This window comes from Mesoplodon mirus, assembly GCF_964341445.2.
Source record: "Mesoplodon mirus genome assembly, chromosome: 14".
Taxonomy (NCBI): Eukaryota; Metazoa; Chordata; class Mammalia; order Artiodactyla; family Ziphiidae; genus Mesoplodon; species Mesoplodon mirus.
Genome location: NC_138990.1, coordinates 1,758,796 through 1,784,065, shown reverse-complemented (window position 1 = coordinate 1,784,065; position 25,270 = coordinate 1,758,796). Strand labels below are relative to the sequence as shown.

General features: G+C 37.6%; 1 protein-coding gene across 1 annotated transcript; it reads right to left on the bottom strand.

The window, feature by feature from the left end:
* Positions 1 to 1,518: 1,518 nt before the first annotated feature.
* MOB1A (MOB kinase activator 1A) lies at positions 1,519 to 20,717 on the bottom strand. Its single transcript, XM_082642771.1, has 6 exons — positions 20,490 to 20,717; positions 17,458 to 17,624; positions 12,193 to 12,286; positions 10,628 to 10,761; positions 6,443 to 6,606; positions 1,519 to 5,330 (listed from the first exon to the last, which is right to left on the bottom strand). Exons 1-6 carry the CDS (start codon positions 20,501 to 20,503, stop codon positions 5,253 to 5,255), a joined length of 651 nt encoding a protein of 216 aa, XP_082498897.1. The 5' UTR covers positions 20,504 to 20,717; the 3' UTR covers positions 1,519 to 5,252.
* Positions 20,718 to 25,270: the final 4,553 nt, after the last annotated feature.

Below are 25,270 nucleotides of genomic sequence, written 5' to 3'. Positions count from 1 at the left end.
ACCTCACTATGTATTCAAAGTCTGAGCTTTTGTGACATAGTCTAAAAAACACTGAAAAATTCCTAACATACCTCTCAACTGTCACCCCTTCAACAGATTGCTGTAAGGATTAAATGAGATGAACCTGCTAAAAGTCTCCCCTAAACAGGTAGGTTCCTCTAAGGAAGTGATATTCAAAATGCTGGTCAGCCACAAGACAAAGAGTTTGGCCAGAATCTGCATCAGTCATCTACTTCCTTCAGTTAGCAAATCTGCTACAAAAAAATGTCAGCTGAGCTAAACAGTACACTCAGATACTTACATTATAGTGAAAACTCCTCAGCTTTTCACAGAACAGGAGCAAAAAGTTCACAGAACAGCAGCCTGTCCGAGCTTTTGGACCATCCAGGAGTGTGCAACAATTTGCTATGAACTCTGAACCCCAAGTAAAATCCAGAAACCTTTTCCTAGCCTCTCTTGCAGCCAGAAGAGAGCTATGTGACCTAGGCTCTGCCAATGAGAGTCACCCATTTAAGCTTCTGATTAGGAAGAGACACGAAAGGAAGGAGGTGCTAGGTAAAATCCTTTATTCTGGTCAAGGCATATGCATCTAGCTTTGGGGAGGAGGTAAGGCTCACTAACATCTAGTGGCCAAAAACAACAATGCAGGCTACAGTGTCCAAACCTACCTCAACAGCACTGGGGTATTTGCTAAAGAAGGCCCAAAGCATGGTCTGGACACTGTTTCTGGCTGTGCAGCTTCAAAGCCAGACTCTGGCTCCCCCAAATATTATTCAAGTTCTTCTACTCATTTATAAAGTTTAAAATAGCTTTCAAACTTAGTCATTAGATACCTTCACAAACTTAACACTTTTGCAACAGATTTTAAGTTTACTAAAATATAACCATCAAAAAAGAAAGTCCAAATTTTGATTACTAGCTTACCCATACCTTTATACAAAATGAGTGTTAACCCATATTATTTAGCCACAATTGTTAAGTTTTCATTAACTCTACTCAAAAAAGGTCGAAACAATTCTAGCAATGCTATTCTGAATGGACCTAAAATTAGGTATCTGTAATTTGAACCTCTAAAAATAACTAATATTTCTCCTATAATAATGAAAAATGTCTGTTTGATGTGGGGAGGGGTGTCTTATGGATAAGCCGAGTACTCAATTTCAAGGTCAGAAAATTAATGAGTCTAGTCTTTCCTCTTCCCTTTTCTCAATCTCACAACCAGGAATGTACAAAAGAGGTCAAGAGCCTGGTTAGCATGGTAAGAAGGAGACAACTTATTTTTTGTATGGGATAGGTTTTAGCCACTGCATCCAGAGGCACAGTCTGTTCCTTGGGGGTGGGCCTGCTATTACAAGATGTTTAGTTCATTTAGGAACTTCCCTTTCTTCTAAGAGTTAAGAAACCATTTTCGCTACTAAATGATAAGCAAAGGTAACCTTTCACAGAACCTGCAAAAATCTCAAGTTTCACATTTAAACAGAAACAAGTGTGTTGAGACATACTTTCATCAGTCCTTCCTTTCTTTCAATATATTTTATTCTGATGAAGTTACAAAAGTAGATACAAAATATTTTTTTAAAAAGTACAGTTAACTGACTTAGAAAAATAGATAAAGCCCCTAAAGGTTTAAAAATACAAAATAAATTTTCATGTAAAGAACATTTAAAAATATTTTAGATGATAACCAAGACTAACTTAAACTGTTTTAAATGTAGACCAAACATAGAATGTTGTTCTATAATAAATCTATAGCACACTGGTAATCCATTTGGATTTACAGAATACTTGTTTGGAAAAGAATCTGATAATGAGAGAAAACCAAAGTGAATTTCAATTCAGTTGCTTCAGTAAAATTACTGCTATCACAGGTAATATCAATAGCATCCCCCAAAGCCCCTTACAGTCTGAAATATCAAAATCTAATGCAAAAACAAAGGAACACTGAGGAACTACTTATTTTCCCTCTTTGCCAGAATTATACAATAGTAAAAAACCAAATCCAGTTACTGAACTGATATTAGGAGGAAATAATGTCCCTGTTGAAGCTTAGTTTGGTGTACCAGCTGGTACTTTCAGGCCAGAATTCTAGACAGAAGAGACAGCCTCCTACAACCAGGCAAGGGGAAGAACAGCACCATGACTGGAGCTGCTTAGAAACAAATTTCTAGGACTCATACTCTTCAGTACTGATTTATTTATACTTATAAGGTGATGATGTTATGTTTAGAAGCTTCTCCACTTCTAATGTGACCTCACTGCTCAGAGAGAAGGCCAAGAGTATAATCAAGAAACCTCAACAACATTTGAAAGATTAAAATCACCACCAGAATTGTTCCTCTTGCTTTTGCATTACTAGAAAAACCTTCCTTTTGCTGTTATCAATGTCATGATGAATACAGATGTGCATTTCTCAAGTAAGCAGCTACATGAGCTAGGGATCTACAAGTCTAAGATGAAAGGAAATACTTTGTTAGCTGGCAGCGCAGTAAAAATCACTTTCTTCACAGTTTGGAGAATAAAGGGTACATTTGGCTGTCAATACAGAAACTGTAGTGCAAGGAAGTTGCACTATTTAAACAAAAACCTGCACTAAAATCATGGGTTGGGCAGTACTTGCTAAATTATGCAGTTAATCCTACGGTGCTTTAATTTCCAGGCCTTTAAAAAAAACTTTCCAGGCCAGAAGTTTTTTTTAAAGGCCTGGAAATTGAAGCACCATAGGATTAACTGCATAATTTAGCGAGTCCTGTCCAACCCATGATTTTAGTCAGGTGTAAAGGGCAGTGACCGGACACTGAGAGGTGACTTCTGAGTAGGAGGAGCCAGGGGAGTGAGTGTCACTCGGGGAGATAAATCAAGATTGAGAGGAGTCAGAGAGAGACTGATTTCTTCCAGCTTTAATCAAAGGCTGGCCCTCCAGCCAAGTCAGAAAGGTGTCATCCTCTCCCTATTCTCTCCCCGTCCTCCAACTCTCCTGTTCTCAACTCCCGGGCCTTGGATGTAAACAAATAATGCTGACACCAATGTTTAGATGCATTGTTGGTTAAGCCAGATTAGCTTGGGAACCTAGTAATGCTTTTATTTTTTTTAAAAAAAGGACATTCTGAATTACCTGAATTCCCAAATTACCAACAAATTAAAAAATTTATGTACCATTATTAAGCTGCCTCTACTACTGTCCTAATTGTGGCCATCTTTAGTTAGTTTTAGGGCTGAGTCATGAAGAGAGGAAGGATTTCTACCACTGAAAATAAATGGAGAAAAGTGAGAACCCTTTTGTTTGATGATATGTGAAATATTAGAAATAATGAAAGTACAATCCTAGGTGAGAAATATTTCATTCCTTGCATACTTAAAGCCAACAATGTTCAAAGTCAAGAGTCAGTAATATTCTAGGTGGCATGTAAAAACCTTCTTTCTTGTTTGGAAATGATCAACATAAACATACAGAATGCCTGACAGGGACTTTGGATATTCTTAAAATGTGGATTATGGAATGTTTCATAGAGGGCTTTTCTCTTTTTTTTCATAAGGGATTTTTCTACACTTTATTTCCCAAAACAACGATGTACGGTTTCAGCCTAAATCAGATAAAATGTTTTGTTTCCTTTAAAATTCTACATATATTTAAGAATTTATTGAAATTGGGTTATTACAAAAATGGAGTTTCTAAGCAATTCTTTTCTTTACATTCTAGTGGAATAATAAAAATAAAAATAAAACCCTATCAAATTTAACCTTAACCAAAGGTATCAAGATGGAAGATGGTGAGTACTTTGCAAAAAAAATCGTAGCTCTGAAACGAAGAACGCTGATGAAATTAAAGTGTTGCCAGTCTGGCAAGTCTTTAGTAATATGTGTGCCTCATTACATTTTAAACAGTCTAAATCTCAGAAACCTAAGGAAAATTAGATCTTTTCTTCACTAAAGGAGAAGATTCTTTTTATCCCAATAGAAACAGAATAATTTCAAGTTTTAATACAGAAACAAAACAGAATAAAATCCCAATCCATCCTCTGACTATTAACAGATGAAGTTTTCTTTTTTTTTTTTTAACTTATCCCATTTTGTCTCCTTTAAACATATTACTCCCCCTCGCCCAACACATACACACATTAAAGAACAGGCAGCACATCAAACTTTCAGCTGGGTTATAAAATGTGTACACCTTCAAGGTTTTTTATTGTGGTTTTCCTTACGTTTTATCCTTATTGGCATAAGGTTCGTGCATTTCTACAGTACACTTAACTAAGTCTCAAGTCACAATAAAAATGTATAAAAGTAGTTTCTTTTTAAAGGAAAACTCAAAATTAAATAGTCAAGTACTCTGAGTACTTTCTTCCATTCTCCTATCCAAATTTTAAGGCCTCTGAAACAAACATGAATGAAAATAATGGTTTTTGAGACCCAAATTTGTTATAATTTTTTGGAAGTTTTCCTTTTCTCAGCCAAAACCTACATATTAAAATTAATCTGAATGAAGCATTTCAAAATAAAAATCTGCAAGACGATCCTTAGATGACTTAAAAAAATTATGTGATACACACACACTGAAAATTTAGACAGGTTTATGTGAATAAAATTCCAAATAAAGATTAAAAAGATTAAAAAATAAAGTCCTTTTAGAAATAACTTTGGTTACTCCCATACCACATGTCATATGATGATTTAAACTGCAATCATGGATTTTGAAAAAATATACATATATATAATCTTACCTATAAAAACACTAGCATACAAACTTCAAACTACAAGGTTATCCAAAGTGACACAAATGTTCTAAATCTTAAGGAAATTTTAGAACACCTCTTCTATTTGTAAAATGAAAGCAGAATAAAACTGATCTGTGATTGCCTTATTAGGAAATTTGTTCTGGAAACCTGTTAATAAATTATTGGAAATTCTTAATATCCATCATGCTGTCACCTGAAACAGAGTCAGTCATCTTCTTCAGTAAAAGAGTAAGTAAGCTAACAAACTACAGGTTAGTCCTCACATTCTACAACCAAGTACGACTCTACGGCAGTAACAGCAGTGGTCACACAGTGCCTCAGATTCAGCTGTGCCCTGAATTTCTCACTCTGAAGGTATGAGGCCAACCTACCTTTGGGACAATTTTATCAGTAGACACAGACAATAGGTATCTTTTTATCTTGTTTTCTTAAAGTTTGTATCACTAGTCTATAACAGAAAGCAACAAGAGAGCTCTAGCAGTAGATGAAGCAAGAGGGTAACTGTTCTAGAAGAAAAATTTATCTGTCTTTCGATCCAAGCTTCTCAATTAATTCCTGAAGAGGTGCCAACTCACGCCTATCAATCAGATTAAACTCCTAAAATAAAGAAGAAAAATAAAATTTAAAAACAGATCTAAAATTAAAACTCTATAAATGTCATCGAGAAGGGCTTCCCAACCCTAGCTTTCTGAAATCCAAAAGAATGATGAAATAATCTCTATGAACATTTTTAAATGGGGTCATTTTTACTCCCTGTTTTAAACTACAGGGGACTTAATAAATAAGCAACCGTACATATTAACATGATCCTGTGTAAAATCGTATAATGTTTGCATTTACACAGAAATTATGTGAAAACTATACACTGAACCATTGACAGTGGCCTCTTCTGGGTCAGCAGACCTTTTACTTTCGTATATCTATATCTATACTCTATATATGCCATGCAGTAGTCTCAGAAGGAAAACAAAGAAGAGAGCACAGTACATTCTCCTTTGTGTGGTACATAGAATTGTGACATATAATATCTACTATAAAACTACCTGCTTTCCCTCCAAAATATCTAGAGAGACATATTTATATTTTACATACAGAATTATATATCTCGAAAGTTAGGCTAACGAGTCCCTATTCTTTGATATCTTTTTCAAACAATGTGAATTATTTTGACTTTAAAAAGTTCTAATTCCAACTAAGGGCCCATAGGGAAATAGGCCACACCTCTGAAGGGGGTGGTTCTTTTTGAAATTTCTAGCTGCTGGCTTTGTAAGATTTGGCCTGAAGTGGACTTCTGGAAACTTAACCCAAGATAGTAGCTAATGAGTTCTTCCAAAAGTTCTCTTTTAGGCATAGACATCTCATGAAACAACCCAACCATAGATGTTTTTCCATGGCATCCCTTTACCCAGCAGTGGCAATGGAACAGGAGGGTATGAACAAGCTTTCTTGAGTGTTTGGTGCTTCTTGTCATATCTTAACCAGAGACCTGGGGCAGGTCTCTCCAGAGGCAAAAGGTCCAAAATGGGGGTAATGGTTTCTATGCTGCTATGCACATCAAAGAAATAAACATGGAAAAGGGAACAAAACACGAGAACCCTGCATGCTTAGCTCTACATCTATAAATAAGACTCTAAAAATTACTCCATATTAACTACCAATCCAGATATGTCCAGGTCAAAGGACACAAAAGTCAACGCGGTTCAACTTACCTGAACAAAGAAAATAAAGTGCTTAAAGGAGGTGTTGAGGTGGGCCTCCTCCTGCAGCTGCATCACAGAATCAAAGTGCTGGTGATAAATATGGGCATAAACCCTGAACAGACGCTTTAGAATGGTCTTTGCCACAGACATAAAGTTTTTAGGAAATGGGACACCTGTAATATAGGTATGTATCAATCAGTCTTTTATCAATTCAAGAAAAATAGCAGAAAAGTTTAGACGCTGCCATGAGCAACTCCAATACACAAATTCACAAATACAAGCCTATTTCCATTTTTTTTTAAGGCAAGGGGAAAAAAAAACCCCAAACCTAAGTATATGAGGTATCCTCACATACCACACTTTTCCTGACTGCCTTAGAATAGCAGACACAGGTATCAAGTTATGCAAGATGATGAGGAATCAAAATCAGTTTTAGTTGTTTAATACAGGAGAGTTTCTCCCTAAAATTAAATGCAACTTTTTTTTTTTTTTTTTTTTGGCTGCACGTCATGGCATGTTGGGATCTTAATTCCCCAACCAGGGATTGAACCCACGCCCCCTGCATTGGAAGCATGGAGTCTTAACCACTGGACCACAAGGGAAGTCCTGGAGAATAAGTATTTTTGACTATAAATAGAAAATTTTTACTTTTTGCAATTTTTAACTGTAAAAAATTTTTTTACACAAACACATACACACTCAACCAGGACTGGAAACTCTCCCGAGCAAAAAAAAAAAAGAAAGGCACACTTTGAGTCATTATTATCTACTGTCTACAAATAAAAAGTATTTCCTCAGGGCTTCCCTGGTGGCGCAGTGGTTGAGAGTCCGCCTGCCGATGCAGGGGACACGGGTTCGTGCCCCCGTCTGGGAAGATCCCACATGCCGCGGAGCGTCTAGACCCGTGAACCATGGCCGCTGAGACTGCGCGTCCGGAGCCTGTGCTCCACAACGGGAGAGGCCACGACAGTGAGAGGCCCGCGTACCGCAAAAAAAAAAAAAAAAAAAAAAAAAAAGTATTTCCTCCTCTGAAGTACTCTGAAAAGCCAGTTTTCCTTCTTAAACTAGGAGTCCTCGACTTTTTATTTAATTTTTTAAAGTGCTATTTTCATTTTCCTATAGTCTAAGAAGGGGAATAATACTTTCTGTACAGGGGAGGAATGGCACCTCCCTATTTTTCAAAGAATATAAACACCTCCTTAGAAAAGAACTGGGAGAGGACTTAGTCATCTCTCTCCAAGCAGTGCAGGTGGGGATGTGACTGGTTGCATTCCTGAGAATTTTGGTTGACAAGACCAATATTTGTTAGAAAACAGAGACAGGAGAAAGACAATACAACTGGCACTGTGTATAGTTAACAAATACATAAGAAGGCATCTGCTTCCAAAATAACCTAGATTAGTTGGCCTTGAAGGTCTGTTCCACTACACTACTCTCGAACATATTCTTTTCTCTAATCTTTCAGAAAACAAAGGCTGTCATTTTCTCCTTCCCTGCATTTTGTGTTCTTTATTTCTCAACCAGTCCTTAATAGCTTGAAATTTAGTATAGTTTGCTCTTGTTAGCTGATTTGTGTGTGTGTGTGTGTGTGTGTGTGTGTGTCCCCACCCTTAGTCTTGTTAACAACTTGCCTTTTCACACATTATTCTGGGGCTTATGGACATGTTTCTTCTGGACTTGGTCTTATATTCATGTACTGAAAAGATGGATTTAAGTCAAATCCTTTTTCTTTCAGAATTTGTAAATGGGCCCCATGCTATTAAAAAGAACATTAATAAGTTGGATATATTTGTTTAAAAATGAATAATAGACAGTTTGTCTAATAAGAATAAATAATTAGCATAAGTAAGATCTGGATAATAGCCTAATGAAGGGGGAAAGAATTCCAGAACATTATAATAAAATACTGAAGAACTGGGAAGCCGAGGAAAGAGAATAATGACAAAAGTATTCTTTACCTCCATAAGAGGGAGACTTTAATAAAGAAATACAAGTGATTTGTTTTAATCTAAGCAGCACTTTCCAAGCTGAATTTAACATTCAAGCACACCCAATACACAATAAAGGATCTATGAGAAAGGAAACAAAAGGTTTTATAGAATGGAAAAGTTGACCAAAAACAAACAGACCAAACATAACAACATGATATAAAATTTTCTCCTGAAAGAGCCTCTGATTAGACTTCAAAAAGGAATCTGCTATGTTCTGAATGTTTGTGTCTCCCTCAAAATCATGTTGAAATTCTAACCCCCTAGATGATGGTACTAAGAGGTGGGGCCTTTGGGGGTGATTAGGTCATAGGGCATCTTCCCTCATGAATAGGATTAGTGCCCTTATAAGAAGAAACTCGACAAAGATGATTTCCCTCTCTGCCATGTGCGGATACAACGAAAACACTGCTTTTTGCTATCTGTAAACCAGGAAGAGGACCTATGACAGAACCTGACCATGCTGGCTCCTGATCTTGGACTTGCAGACTTCAGAACTGTGGGAAATACATCTCTATTGCTTATAAGCCCTCCAGTCTCTGGTATTTTTTGTTATAGCAGCCCGAACAGACAAGACAGAATCCAACAATATGTTGTTCATAATATACCCTTATACTGAAAGTGACAAGGACCAATCACATCCATGAATACCAATGCCAAAATCTTAATCAAAATAGCAGAAATAAAAAAAATACTCTTGCAGCAGAACATTAAAAAAGATGGAGAAAACCTTATGATCAACAACAGATACTAGAAAAGTATCTGATAAAACCCTATAACCAACTTGATTTTTAAAAATTCACATACCTCTAACCAAAAGCAAGATTCCTACTTAATGCTGAAATACTAGAAGCACTCACATAAAAGTAAACAAGAAAAAGATGTTTGCCATCATCACCATTAATCAGTACTGCTCTGGAAGTACTAGTTATTGCAATTAGATAAGAGTTACACAAGTAGTATATTTATCAGAAGAGGTGAAATTAATATTATCTTAGTATGATATAACTGTATACTTTAAAAACTCAAGAAAACCAATCCAAAAGAAACAATCGGAATAGTTTTCCTATATACTAAACAATAACCAGTTAGAAACCAGATTATCAATAAAAACATTAAGTGCCTAGGAATAAACTTACGAAACCTGAAGGACTAGCATAAAGTAAAATGCAGAATCTTACACGAGGAAATAAGAAATAATTAAAAGACATGAATAAAGGAATATGAATTGTTCTTGGATAGGAAGACTCAAGTGTTGTCAAGAGAACGAGAATCCCTACATTAATCTACAAATTGAATAAAATCATAATAAAAATCTCACAGTTTTTTTTTTTTTTTTACCTTGCAAAATGTTTCTAAATTCTTTGGAAGAACAAATTTTCCAGAATAGCTGTAAGTATTCTGAAAAAGAAGAGCAAGGAAGAGAGACTAGCCCTACAAGATGTTCAAAGATACATAGCCATGGTAATTAAAACAGTGTGGAATTTCTATAACAACAGGTAAAGAGATTAAAAGACTCCAAGATATATGTCAATTTGGTGTACACATATGATAATGAGGGGATAAAAGACACATGTATTCGATAAATGGCACTGGACAAACTAGCATTTATAGTTGGAAAAAAGTAAAGGGAGCATTGAAAAAAAATTCCTGACAGAACAAAGATTAAAATAAAATGTAAAAGCAAAACCACAAAAGTACTAAATAAAAGCATGGACAAATATTTTATAATCTGTAAGTAGGAAAATCCCTTCTAATCATTGTATTAAAATCCAGACATCATAAAGGGAAAGATTAATAGGTCAAAATAAGAACATTATACATAGCAAAAAAAACCTCATAAACAAGACCATAAGGCAACCCAGGGAAAAAATACACACAACATGCATGACAAAGAGCTAATAACCTTAACATAAAGAAACAGAAAAAGGATATAAACAGAAAACACACAAGGATCAATAAACCAAAAAATGCTCACTGTTATTGATATTTTTTAGAATGTACCTTATACTAGAAATTTATTTACCTATATTAGAAAAGATGAAAACCTGAGTAACAACTAGTACTGGTGAAGAAACCCAGGCAGACACAAGCATGGCTGGAAGGAGTAGACATTTACAACCTTTTTTAATAGTAATAGAGCATTAAAAAGACAATAACACATTTATCTTTTAAAAAGAAAATTAGTTCTACAACATTAACTCACCAATTTTAGAAGGAAAAAGAGTTTCATCATCAAGTTGATCCTGAACCCAAGTCATCAAATAGTCAATGTATTTTGGTGCAGAACATTTGATTGGCTTTTTAATATTAGTACCATCTGCCCAATGATATTCATATCTGGAGAGAAAAAAGTTTTAGTGATAAAGTTTTCAAAAACATGTTGCAACTTGTAATCAAAGTAGGTTCACAGTTTGTCAACAGAAGTTATATATATAGTACTATAGTATAGTATCTATATTTAGTAAATTACCTAAAGTTCTACTGAAGATCACTTGAGAGTTCCCTGTAGAAGTACAGTTGACCCTTGAACAATGTGGGTCTGAACCACACAAGGCCCACTTACAAACAGATATTTTTCAATAGTAAACACTACAAGATCCACGGTTGGTTGACTCTGTAGATGCAGAGGAACCATGGATACGGAGGGCCGACCATAAGTTACACTGTATTCTGAGATGTGATGGTAATAAAGGAAAAGAAAAGGAAGCTGGTGTGGCAGCTGGCTGTGCCAGAATCTGTTTTACAACACAGCCCTGAGAAAGACAAAGGAACTGCATTCCTGTCTGTTAGACAGAGGGTGCTGAGGACTGGGCAAGGTGCTGATGGATCCACCACATTCTGAGCTTGTTGGCCATTAAGTAATCAACAACAGAGCCAAGATTATAAAACCCTGTTTCTTGGAGAGCGTTTTAAAGAAACAATCTTAGGCACGCGTCTTTTTCTACCTCACCTTTGCTAGAATGATTAATAAGACTTAATCAAAACTTCACTGTGTGAAGCATTTAAGCCAAAGATAGTTTGAGGAATAAAACTTAACACTTCACAAAATAAAAAACATCTCTCCTAAAATAACATAATAAAAATAGGACTCAAACTCATGGGGGCCCTTTTTTTCCTTTACATCTATAGCAAATTCAGAAAGGACTATTTTTTCCCAAGAGGTAAATATCTTGCTACCATCTATCATCACATAAAATCAATCATTTGTTATAGGAAAAAAGGCCGGAAGGACACACTAAAATGTTAATTCCATCACATCTTAACTTTATGGGTGATAAAGAGTTCCATCTCTTCCTCAACATTTCTAGAAATTTATGATAGTCAAAAACATTTTAATCTAGATAACTAAAGCAGCACCATTTGGAGGTAACTAACAGTAAATAAGCACAACAACAAAAAAAATCAAATATTAAAGGGTCAACTAAAAACTCTTCCAAGAAATTAATTTAAAAACCAGAAACAGAACCATAAATGTTAATAAAATTGAAAAAAATAACTTTCGTAAAAGCAAGATAAACCTAAGCCAAATTTCTTTACTTTCAATCCTACTACTGAATATTCATACTTAATATAATGCAATTATAAAAAATCAAAATACTGGGTACCACATACCAAAGTATTTAATAACTAAAAGCTTATAGGTAAACTTTTTGTTTTCACAAGCAAATGGGTAAGAAAAACAAGTCTTTATTATTTAATTTATATCAATTGGTGATTAGCTTTATTTGGTAATAATTCAAATACCTATATAATAGCCAGTATATGTACCTTGGACCTGCAGACATGACTGGACAGCTTGCTTCAGTGCAGAATTCTGTGATAGTTCCATATAGCATGTTGATCTGGTTGAAGAAATCCACAGCTGGAAAGATAATAGCAGAACTGTGTTAAAATGTCTGTGTAAACACAACAAAACATCAGACCTCTCAGTCGGAGGATTCAGCCAAGAATCCTCAGGAGATTCAACAATCCAGGGGCACTATAAATTCTCTTTCTAAGTTGTTACACCTAAGTAAAGTTAACTTTTAATATTCATTCACTTTTAATATACTAAGCTTTTAAACAGCCTGTAAGCAGGAAAATAAAATATTAGGGATAATTCTAACGTAATGGTGATTATTACATTAGAATATACAATTTGATCATATACAAGCAAATGAAAAAATCCATAGCTTCTTACCAATCTGGACCAGACAATATTATCTGTGTTGGGAAAGAAAAAAATCGTTGCGGAATATACTGGGAGGGAGGTGTATCAGCTGTGTCAGGCATTTAAAAAATCTAGTTCATCATAAAAAATTGAGACCTAGTGCATATTGAGAACATAAAAAAGACAGGAGATAATGTCCCTTCCCCTAGACTCTCCAGCTAACAAAAGGGACAAAATTAAAAGAGAGGAGTAATATAACATATAAGAAGATAGCATACAAAGGCCAACAATAAGTGCTAGAAGAGTTCAGAGAAAAGGCAACATCTCGAGGAGCTGAGATAGTCAAGGAGTACTTCCTAAAGGAGCTTCAGCTAGATCTGGAAGAAAACAGAAGAGGAAGCGGGTAAGAAATGAACTTAACTGAGTGAAACATATTACTATGTGCAAAGAGAACCACATAAGCCTTGGCAAGCTTTTTCAAAAATATCTTAGTTCCCCATCTAAAAGATTACCTAAAAAATCAACTAGGGCTTCTCCAAGTTTCTTAGAAAACAAATCAATATTCCACCATGTCAAAAGGAATTTTATACAAAACTCCCTCACTTACAAACCTTCCTCTTAAATTAGTCATGTTTCTAGGAAAGTAATACTTAGGCATTCAATATTCATTCAAAACAAAGAGTGTGCCCAGATGGTGTGCTGGTTTATTGATCTGTTCTCAACATACGGTCCAGAGATCCCCTGTTTCAGAGGGGAATCTGTGAGGTCAGAAACATTTTAATTGCTCTGAATTTTCACTCTCTCTCAGGAGGCACAGTGGAGTTGTCCAGAGGCTCCATAATGTATGACATCACAACAGACTGAATGCAGAAGCAGATATGAGAATCCAGCCAACCTCCTATTAAGACAGACATTAAATAAGATTTGCAAACCTGTAAAACAATGCCACACTTCTCATTAAAATTTATTTTGGAAAATAGTCATTTTTCATAAAAATATATTTATGTTAACATGTATTTTAAAATAAGTATTTAAACTTGCTCAGTTTTAATTTCTAACACAGTATCACTAAATATAACCCACATAATTAAAAGCCCTTTAAGGTTCTCAGTAATATTTAAGAGAATAAAGGGATCCTGGAACCAAAAGGTTTGAGAACAGTTGATTAGAGCATTAAGTCTCAAAGAAAAATCGAAAAGCTGAAGAAGGCCAACAGATGCCTTCAGAATAAAAGATGACATACAGATGGCCAACAGACACATGAAAAGATGCTCAACATTGCTAATTATTAGAGAAATGCATATCAAAATTACAATGAGGTACCACCTCACACCAGTCAGAATGGCCATCATTAAAAAGTCTACACATAACAAATGCTGGAGAGGATGTGGAGAAAAGGGAACCCTCCTACACCGTTGGTGGGAATGTATCAATAAATTGGTGCAGCCACTGTGGAAAACAGTACAGAGGTTCCTCAGAAAACTAAAAATAGAGTTACCACATGATCCAGCAACCCCACTCCTGGGCATATACCTGGACAAAACTATAATTCAAAAACATACGTGCACCCCTATGTTCATAGCAGCACTATTCACAATAGCCAAGACATCGAAACAACTTAAATGTCCATCAACAGATGAATGGATAAAGATGTGGTACATATATACAATGGAATATTACTCAGCCATAAAAAAGAATGAAATATGGGACTTCCCTGGCGGTCCAGTGGTTGAGACTCTGCACTCCCAATGCAGGGGGCATGGGTTCAATCCCTGGTCAGGGAACTGAGATCGCACATGCCTCACAGTGCAGCCCCCCCAAAAAAGAACAAAATGCCATCTGCAGCAATGTGGATGGACCTAGAGATTATAATACTAAGTGAAGTAAGTCAGAAAGAGAAAGACAGATACCATATGACATCACTTATATGTGGAATCTAAAATATAACACAGGGGCTTCCCTGGTGGTGCAGTGGTTAAGAATCCACCTGCCCAGTGCAGCGGTCATGGGTTCGATCCCTGGTCCAGGAAGACCCCATGTGCCGCGGAGCAACTAAGCCTGTGTGCCACAGCTACTGAGCCTGCGCTCTAGAGCCTGCGAGCCACAAGTACTGAGCCCACGTGCCACAACTAATGAAGCCCCCACGCCTAGAGCCCATGCTCTGCAACAAGAGAAGCCACCAGGATGAGAAGCCCTCACACTGCACGAAGAGCAGCCCCCACTCACTGCAACTAGAGAAAGTCCACACAGAGCAACCGAAGACCCAATGCAGCCAAAAATAAATAAATAAAACCAATAAATTAAAAAAATAATAAAAATTAAAAAATAAAATATGACACAAATGAACCTATTTATGAATCAGAAACAGAATCATGGACATAGAGGACAGACTGGTGGTTGCCAAGGGGGAAGGGGTTGGGGGAGGGATGGAGTGGGAGGCTGGGGTGAGCAGATGTGAGCTTTTATATAGAGAATGGGTAGAACAAGGTCCTACTGTATAGCACAGAGAACGATATTCAATATCCTATGGTAAACCATAATGAAAAAGAACATAAAAAAAAGATGTATGTATATGTATAACTGAATCACTTTGCTATATAGCAGTAATTAACACAACACTGTAAATCAACTGTACTTCATTTAAGAAAAATCAAAAAAAAGAATGGAAGATAATAATTTGAATAAGGTTACAAAAAAAGTGGTCTTTTCTGAATAGATAATATGCCACGTGGTTCACATGCCAAAAGATAGATAAAAATATACAGCGAAAAATCTAAGTTCCAACTTACCACCTACACACAGGTAACTACTATAGTAATTTTTTCAGTGTCTTGCCCCCTAAGTTTCTTTATCCCATCTAACAAAAGATAACACATTACATAGTTCTACACCTGATTTTTTTTCTCTTAATAATATGAATAATGGCTTTTTAATGAGTTGAGAAAAATAAAATTTTTCTTGATGTGGCTACTAGAAAATTTTAAATTCCATTTGTAGCTCACAATATATTTCTACTGGACCACACTGACCAAGGCAATGATTATCAACAGTTGAAAACCACATAAAAAAACAACTAGACACTATGGAAATATCTACACTGTTGGAAGTATATACCACCACCTACGAAGTAGTCTTACACAAAATCAAACCTGAATCTGATCAAAGCTCCAAATCTGTTCTAACATGGTAGCCACTAGACACACAGGGCAATTTACGTTAAAATGAAGTTAAATTTAAAATTCATTTCCAGTCACAGTAGCCACATTTCAAGTGCTAAATGGCCACAGTGAAGATATACAACATTTGCCTAATCACAGAAAGTTCTCTTGGACAGTGCTGCTCTAGATTTAACATTTACAGGAAATAAAAGAACAAGATAATGGACGCCTTGGGGATGTTATCAGCAAAATTCATTCTGTAGAAAACAAACTGGTTTCTTCAACAACAACAACAAAAAGAGCAAGGAAAAATAACTGCAATGAGGGGCAACCTGTGAATTAAGAGATTCAAGAAACATATGTACAGACCTTGTTGGGTCCTGATTTAAACCAACCATATATTTTTATTCTTTACTTTCATAAAAATATTTATTTATTTGGCCGCTCCAGCTCTTAGTTGCAGCATGCAGGATCTAGTTCCCTGACCAGGGATTGAACCCGGGCCCCCTGCAGTGGGAGTGCGGAGTCTTAACCACTGGACCACCAGGGAAATCCCCTTATATTTTTTTAAAAATAAACATTTATAGGACAATCAGGGGAAATGTGAACATTAACTGGATATCTGATAACATAAAGGAATGATGGCGCTGTCAGTACCTTTAAAAGGGGAAGTTCTTATCCTTTAGATACTGAAATATTTATAGATAAAATAATATGTCTGGGATTTGCTTCAAAATAATCAGGGTAGTGTACAGAAGCAGCACAATTGCCCATGAATTGATAACTGTTGAAGCTGGATAATGGATACCTGGGAATTCATTCTACTTGCTTCTCTACTTCTGTATGTTTGAAAATTTCCATTAAAAAGTTTTAAAGGGCTTCCCTGGTGGCGCAGTGGTTGAGAGTCCGCCTGCCGATGCAGGGGACATGGGTTCGTGCCCCGGTCCGGGAAGGTCCTACATGCCGCGGAGCGGCTGGGCCCGTGAGCCATGGCCGCTGAGCCTGCGCGTCCGGAGCCTGTGCTCCGCAACGGGAGAGGCCACAACAGTGAGAGGCCCGCATACCGCAAAAAAAAAAAAAAAAAAAGTTTTAAAGATTCCTGGAACATCTAAAATTCCTAATAGACTATCATCCAGAACTGATCTCATCTCAGAAATGATAGACACTAATATTCAAACCTCTAGACTCAGCATATCCTTCCATGTCATGCTTTTATGTCTTGAATTCAGAGTGACTTTCAGCTCATGGGTCCCTCTGTTTTCTCCCAATCTCTCAATTTTCTTCTGACTACTCCTAACTCACAATAATCAAGTGACTGACCACAGCAACTGCACTTGACTTTTCTGTATACACAGGCAGATGAAAGCTGCTGGGAGAGGGGGCACAACTATGAAGATGGACCCCTACAAAGTCATGTCCACCACAGGCAGAATCTTTGTATTTATCAATCTTTCATTTGACCTTACTCAGCAATTCAGACCATTCTCCTCAGAGATCACCCCAAAGTACTTTTCATTTCTCCTCAGGTCTCTCTATTTAAGCACACAAGCTACAATCAGGTACACTGTGAAGAGAACACACTTTGGATGTATTTGTACTTACATGTTTCTTTACAGATAATCTGTTTTACTAAGATAGCTACATCCATAAGAAAATTGATTAACAAAAAGATTTTAGCAAAATCTTCTTACAAACCAGTAGAGTTGAAAGTTATTAAAAACTTACTGTTAACCGCAATCCATTCGTTGAGGTCCTCTCCCTCTGGCAACATAACAGCTTGTCTCAGATTCCCACTTCCTAGAGTTGCTTCTGCATGTTTTAAGAGTTCATACTGATGAGATCCTTCAGGGATATTCTTCTTTGGTTTGAATGTTTTAGAAGAGCGGCTACTACTGTTAGGTTAAAAGTAAAAGTACATCAATTTTTAGGACCAGAAGCAGAATGACAATTTTAGGCATATAAATTGTTTTGAAATTAAAAAATATTCCCTGAAAAGTGCCAAGATGGGGGGTAGGGGAAGAGAGAATAAACACAATAAAAGAAAGAGTTAAATTTTTTCCCCTACATAGAGACAGGATTAGCAGCACCATTTCACATAGAAGGCAATTTTACTATGCCTCATGAAGCAGGCTGGTGTAACAGAAAGGGCACCTTAACCAAAAGAAGAAAAAACCTGGATTCTAGTTCTTGATCTACCACTAACTCTGTGACTGCCTGAGAAACCTAACCTCCTTTGGCCTCAATTTTCACCTAATAGTGCTGTGAGGGTGTTAGCTCTAAGGTTCGTACAGCTCAAAAATCCAGTTTTCTGTATCAAAATATTTGTGATGCCATCAAAGCAAACCAGAGAAGTAGCACTAACGTTTTAGAGTTTATAGCAGGGAAAATAAATGAGACAACTGGTTTGGTCGGGGGGCGGGGATAAGTTTTTATTCCTATCTCACACCATTCATAAGGAAGGTCTTCCTAACATGACACAAAGCCCAGAAGAAATGGACAGCTTTCTAACCGTAACAATTAAAACTTCAATAATTCAGAACAAGGAGACAAGTAGCAAAAAAAAAGTATTTGCAACATATATTAAAAGTATTAACTAAATTATAAAGGGTTTTTATAATCTGTTAAGAAAAAGGCAAAGAATGCTTTAGAAAAATGGGCTAAGGAGATGAATACACAATTCAGAAAGAAAAAGAGAATGACAAATGAACATATGAAAAGCTGTTCAATTAAAATGAGATTTATTTTTCCTTAACCTGAGTGTCAGAAATCAGAACAATTACATTAAGTGTGGGATACAGTAGAGAGAAATTAGTACTTTAATTCGCTAATGGTCAAAGTGCATTAACATTTTAAGAGGGCAACACGGCAATATCTATTAACACTGAAATGCTTCTCAATCCATCGCTTCTACTTCTAGGTGTCTCTCCTCGATATGGATAAGGATGTGTTTCCCAAGATTGTTTTTAATAGCAAAAAACCTGGAAATGATCCTAAAGCTTACTGGTAGAGGAATGAATAACTATGATACATCTATATCATGGAATACCATACAGTAGTTAAGATATTTTCCGTACTTAGCAAGAAATGATGTCTCAAGGTTCAGTATGATCTTCATCTAAGTTAAGACTTTTGTGCTTCAAATGGCACCATCAAGACAGTGAAAAGAATCCACAAAGTAGGAGAAAATATTGCAAATCACAGATGTGATAAGGGACTTGTATCCAAGATAAAGAATTTTTACAACTTAAAACCAAAAAGACAAGCCCATTTAAAAAATGGTCAAAGGATCTGAATAGACATTACTCCAAAGAAGATACACAAATGGCCAATAAGCACACGAAAAGATGCTCAACATCATTAGTCATTAAGGAAATGCCAATTAAAATCACAATGAGATACCATTTCACATCCACTTAGGATGGCTATAATCAAAAATGCAATTAACAAGTGCTAGGGAGGGTGTAGGGAAATTGAAACTCATACAGTGCTAATGGGAAGGCAAAATGGTGCAGTGCTTTGAAAGTCTGGCAGTTCCTCAAAAGGTTAAACATAGTTACCATATAACCAGGCAATTCCCAAGAGAAAGGAACACATAGGTACATCCAAGTTCATAGCTGTATTATTCATAATAACCAAAAGTGGAAACTCAAACGTCCATCAACAAAACAAAGTTTAAAAGAAATAAACGGCCTCACATTTAGGTCCAAAAAGCAAATAAGAACTGTGCATCCACAAAGCACTAACAGAAAAAAAAGACTGGGGTGGGGGAGGGTGATGGTGGTTTCTAGTAATATGGAAATTTGCAATTAAAATATAAACCAAAGATTTTTTGATATGGTCATCATACTCTGAAGACTATACGCTTAAAAAAATAATCCAAAGGAGGGGAAAAGCGATTTAGACAAAGTCTCAGTAGTTCTATTTTATAACAGCAAAATACTAGAAAGAATCCAAACTTCTCACAATAAGAAACGGGGTAAACTCTGGTTATGAAACACTATTTCACATGTCAAGTATGTGGGTGATGCCCATAACTGAAAATGGATTATTTATTCGCTCATACAATACATATTTAAGCAACATGCTAGGTAAAGAGAGCCACCTGAGAAAAATAAGGTGCCAGAGCAATGCTTCTCAAACCTTAATGTGAGTAAGCATCATCAGAGAATTTACAAACTTTCCCATTCAAGGCTCCTTTGGGCCCAGACGTTACCTCTAAAACAGGATTCTACTGAGTTAAAAAGAAGTTAGTTAATTATACAAATTCACAAAGTGGGCTGGATCAGAATTGGAGGCAAGGCCCGCAGCTTAACTTCAGCGGCACTCCCACATCTTCCTGGGGCGGCATTTTTCCGCGGGGGTAATTTAATACTGACAATAATAAAGCTGGACGTACGGTGGAGTAAAAAGCTAAGTCAGCATATGCATCGTTACTAAAAGGCTCGAGACTCAAGACAAATTGAGGCGCCCAGATCGTCCCTCTGCCCTCAGGTGCCCTCGGGCGGAAAAGTCTGGAGGCACTACCGGCCTCGGGGCCTTTCTACTCCCCAACCTTCTCGCTCCGCTTCCTTTGCCTCGACCTTCATCTCCCTCTGCTTCTGCCCACATCCAAGCCTCCCCCGTGACCCCGAGCGTGGGCAAAGCAAGCGCCGGGCACCAGACCCCGGCCCCGGGGACCCGCCCTCGCCTCAGGCGTCCGTCCGCCCCTCCCGGGCCTCGGCCCTCAGTCCTGGAGCCCTCGACCGGGCCACACTCACAAGAGGAAGCTCATCTTCTATCCTCGGAGGGGAGGGGAGGGGCCGCTGGCCCCTGCCGCGGACAGGATTCGGAGCCCGCGCGGGACCAAGGGGGAGCGGAAGGTCCTCAGCCAGCGGACAGCGGAAGCCCGCGCCGCCGCTGCTCCGGGCCGGGATCGAGCTGGGGCAAGCAGGTGAGAGGAACTGCACCCGCCTCGCCCCCCTCCCCCGCCTTACAGACCCAAAATGCGGAACCAGCAAAATCTCGCGAGCTAAGGCTTCGTTCTGCTCCTCCCCGCTGAGAGGGTCTCAAGAGGCCCCTTTTCGCACCGCCCGCTCCTCCGTCTCAGCCAATCAGCAGCCTCTAGGCCGGGACTTCCGCTCCCGGAGGCGTGGTGGAATTGCGGTCTTCGGACTGGAAGAGCGGCTGAGCTTGTGCGTGCTTCGAATTGTTGCTAATGCGAAATCTTAGTTCCCCAACCAGGGATGGAACCCAGGCCCACGGCAGTGAAATGGCCGAGTCTTAACCACTGGACGGCAAGGCAATTACCCCAAAATTTTTTAAAACTTTAATTTGAGTTTTAAGTTGAGCTCTCACTCACATAGCATAAAATTCACCCTTTTAAAAAGTAAGCGCCTGCGTTTCTTTGTGTGTATTCAGAGTTGTGCAACAATAGCCATTATCTGATTCTAGAACATTTTTTTCCATCACCCCAAAAAGAAACCGGTACCCATTAGCAGTCTCCATGCCTCCCTCCTACCAACACCTAGCAACAACTAGTGTACCTTCTTTTTATATGAATTTGCCTAATCTGGATATTTCATGTTAAGTGGAGCCACACAATATGGAGTGTTTTGTGTCTGGCTTCTTATGTTTTTCAGATTCATCCATGTTGTAGCATGTATCAGTACTTCATTCTTTGACGAACACTATTCCATTGTATGAATATACCATGTTTTGTTTATCCATTCATCTGTTGATGGACATTTGGGTTGTTAACACTTTTTGGCTATTATGAATACTGTTGCTACGAACGTTCCTGTACTGGTTTTTGTGTGGATGAATGTGTTCTTTTCTTTTGGGTATATGCCTAGGAGTGGCTGGGTCATATGGTAACTATATGTTTAAACTTTGGGGTAACTGACAGATTGTTTTCCAAATTGGCTGCACCATTTTACATGCCCACTGGCCAATATCTGAGGGTTCTGATATTTCCCCATCCTTGATAGCATTTGCTATTATGTGTTTTTCTGATTATAGCCATCCTAGTGGGTGTGAAGTGGTATCTCTTGATTCTGATTTGCATTTCCCTGTTGGCTGATGTTGAGAATCTTTTCATGTGCTTATTGGCCTTTGAAACAAATACATTTTTACCTTCCTTTAAGTTACCTCAGGCCCCCAAAAGACCATCTGGAAAAGGGTCCTGGTCCAATAACAGTCTTCATCCACTGTCTCCACAACATTACCATTTCTTTTGTTCCTCAACACCAGTCAGTCCACATTCTGCGGGGTGCCTCCCTCCCACAGAAAATTCTCTCACCAAGCTCTCCAGTGTCGGTTTCCAAATCCCACAGGCATTTTTCAGTCATTATCTTACTTGCCATTTAGTTCTATCTGGCCCATCCCACTAGACTCCTGATTTGATCACTGATTTTATTTTTCAAGAACCTCTTTGTCCCTCCCTGTGATCTGGCTTCTGTAGGGTACAAGTAGGGCACAGAAAAGGGGAAACCATGGCCAGATATGTTGATAATAGTCTACTTTAGCCAGGCTTGTTTGGATGCAAGTGACAGAAACCCACACTGTTCATCTTTCCATCAGAGCCATCTTACGTTTTCTTCCCCAGTAGACTGTGAATTCCTTTGGGGACAAAACATAACTTGTTTATTTGTCATCGCCAGTGCTCAGCACAGCACACAATAAATGCTCAATATAGACTGGAATTCTCAGACTAACAGAGGAGATTGACACAGAAATAAACGGTAATTAGTGCAGTATTACCAGTACTGATAAGATGAAAGGTAGAGGAATTCTAGGCTTTTTATGACTTGGCCTTTAGTTTTCTAGCTTCATTGCTCAAGGTGGTTTTCCAGCCAAACAACTTCTTGCTGTTTCTCCTATAAGTCCTGGGCCTCCTTGAGTCCATGCTCCTGTGCTTGCAGTTCTTTTTGCCTGGAATGCCCCAACATCCACATCTTACCTTGTCCTTCAAGATCCAGCAGGAAATCCTCTTTCCTACCTCTGAACTCTTGTAGCCCTTTATCTATTGATATATCTTTCTTATAATATAATTATAGTTGAAGTTAAAGAGTAGTATTTGCATATTTAACAGCTGTTTTGTTAGGTGGTAGGACTTTGAGGGTTTATGTTCTTTTCTATTTTTCTGTATAATTCCAATTTTTCTCTAAAAGCAAATACTAATATGAATTTTTTTCTTTCTTTCTTTTTGAAACGAGAAGCAAGATAGAATAGTGACTAAAAAGCTCATATTTTGGAGGTGACTATTTGTATTTGGACCCTGCCAGTGCTACTTAATAACCATATAACGTTGAGTATTTTCATAACTTTTTGCCTCAGTTTTCTCATTTGTAAAATGCGGGCAATCTCTTAAGGTTGTGAGGATTAAATAAGGTATAGAACTCCCTTAGACAGTTCTAGAACATATATTTACTCAATCAACGTTTGCTATTTAAAAAGGAAGAAATTTTGACATATTTTATTACCTCGGTTGGATGACCAGCTTCTTGAAAGCAAATCCCTGACTTACTTAGCTTTGTATTTTAACTGTGCCTATTGTGGAGCCTTGTATGAGATATTTAGCAAATAGAAATGTAGCAAATATTTGCTAGGTAATGCAACTGAATATTTGGCTAAGTATTATTTTATTTATTTATTCATTTTTTGGTGGCACCACGTGGCTTATGGGATCTTAGTTCCCCGACCAGGGATTGAACCTGGGCCCTCGGCAGTGAAAGCACAGATTCTTAACCACTGGACTGCCAGGGAATTCCGGGCTACGTATTATTTTAGACCAATGTTTTTAAACAGATGCAGTCCCTGAATTTCAGCAGTTCTTGTGTAGCTTAGGAAGTAGTTGCATCTGCTTGCCCAGAGGGTACATTCGCACTTTCTGTTGTTGTTGTTTTTAACCTACCTCATATTTCCTCAATGGGGAACAATCTTTGATCAAATGGCAGTAAAATGACCAGGTAAGGCAGTACGTATTTTCTGGAAGGGATGGAAGTGCCTGGATCCTTCCCCAAAATATTTTAATAAGGAAGCCACGTGGGAAAACAACAGAGATATTATATCACGAGGCTACTAGAGTGAGAGCCACAAGGAAAGTCCTATGCTGGTTCTGTAACCTTGGCTTCTGAGAAAGAATGCTGCCATTAAATGATAGAGCAGTGGTTTAAACTGGAAACCTCTTCATTACCCACGTGTTTTCTATGAGAATTTTTTTAAACTAATTAAATTATTTATTTCTTTATTTTTTGGCCGCATTGAGTCTTCGTTGCTGTGCGCGGGCTTTCTCTAGTTGCGGCGAACAGGGGCTACTCTTCGTTGCGGTGTGTGGGCTTCTCATTGCGGTGGCTTCTCTTTGTTGCAGAGCACAGGCTCTAGGCACGGGGGCTGCAGTAGTTGCGGCACGTGGGCTCAGTAGTTGTGGCACACGGGCTTAGCTGCTCCGCAGCGTGTGGGATCTTCCCGGACCAGGGCTCGAACTCATGTCCCCAGCATTAGCAGGCAGATTCTTAACCACTGTGCCACCAGGGAAGTCCCTATGAGAATTTTTATATGGTATTTTCAGTTTGTTGTACATATTCTCTCTTTCACTCACACACACACACAATTATTCTAGAAAGGTGCAGTCTAATAGAAACAGAGTTTGAGCCACATAAGTTTAAATTTTCTAATATATATATATATATATATATATATATTTAAAGCAAAAATAAAAAACCCGAGTGGAATTAATCTTGATAATATATTTTATTTAGCCTGATTTATCCAAAATAATGTGATTTTAACAAGGAATCAATTTAAACCTTTTTAATAAGATATTTTACTTTTTGTTACAAAACATGATATGAATGTATTTACATCTACACACAGCTCAGTTTGGACCAGCCACATTTCAAGTGCTCAGTAGCCACCTATGGCTAATGGCTGCCATGTTGGACAATACAGTTCTAGATTATCTGCATGATCCTCTCATAACATACCTTCATTTTTGCTTGCTCTTTTTGGTATCAAAGTGCCAGTTGTCATGATCTAATAAAACATTAACAGAAGCAAGCAATGGGAAAACAATGCATCAGTACCAACTGACAGCCACATGACAGGCCTTGGAATGAAGAAACCAAGAAAAAGCAAAACTGGGGGAGAATCAAGAATAGCTCAGCAAATGGTGCAGGATGCCCAGTGCAAAAGAATTTACCCTGTACCTGTCACTACCACATTCATGTTGCAGGTGATTTTATTTCATCCAAATATTCCCTGTCACATTAAGTAATGATGTTATTTGGATTTTATTAACTTTACTGGTTTTTTTGGTGTTTAATTTACAACTGTAATTTGATAGCTTTTTAAAAGCTATAAACATAAGGACATTTAGAAATTTATACTTTTATAATAATTTATATTATTTAAATAATGTAATTGTCATTAAAAATATTTCCAGAGAGCATGAGAAGGGAGTTTGTGAAAATTTTCCTTCCTTTTAATGGGATTGTTCCTTAAGTTGGAGAATCACCGAGGATATGAAAGGCCAGCCGTTTATAAGAAAACCTTTCCAGAC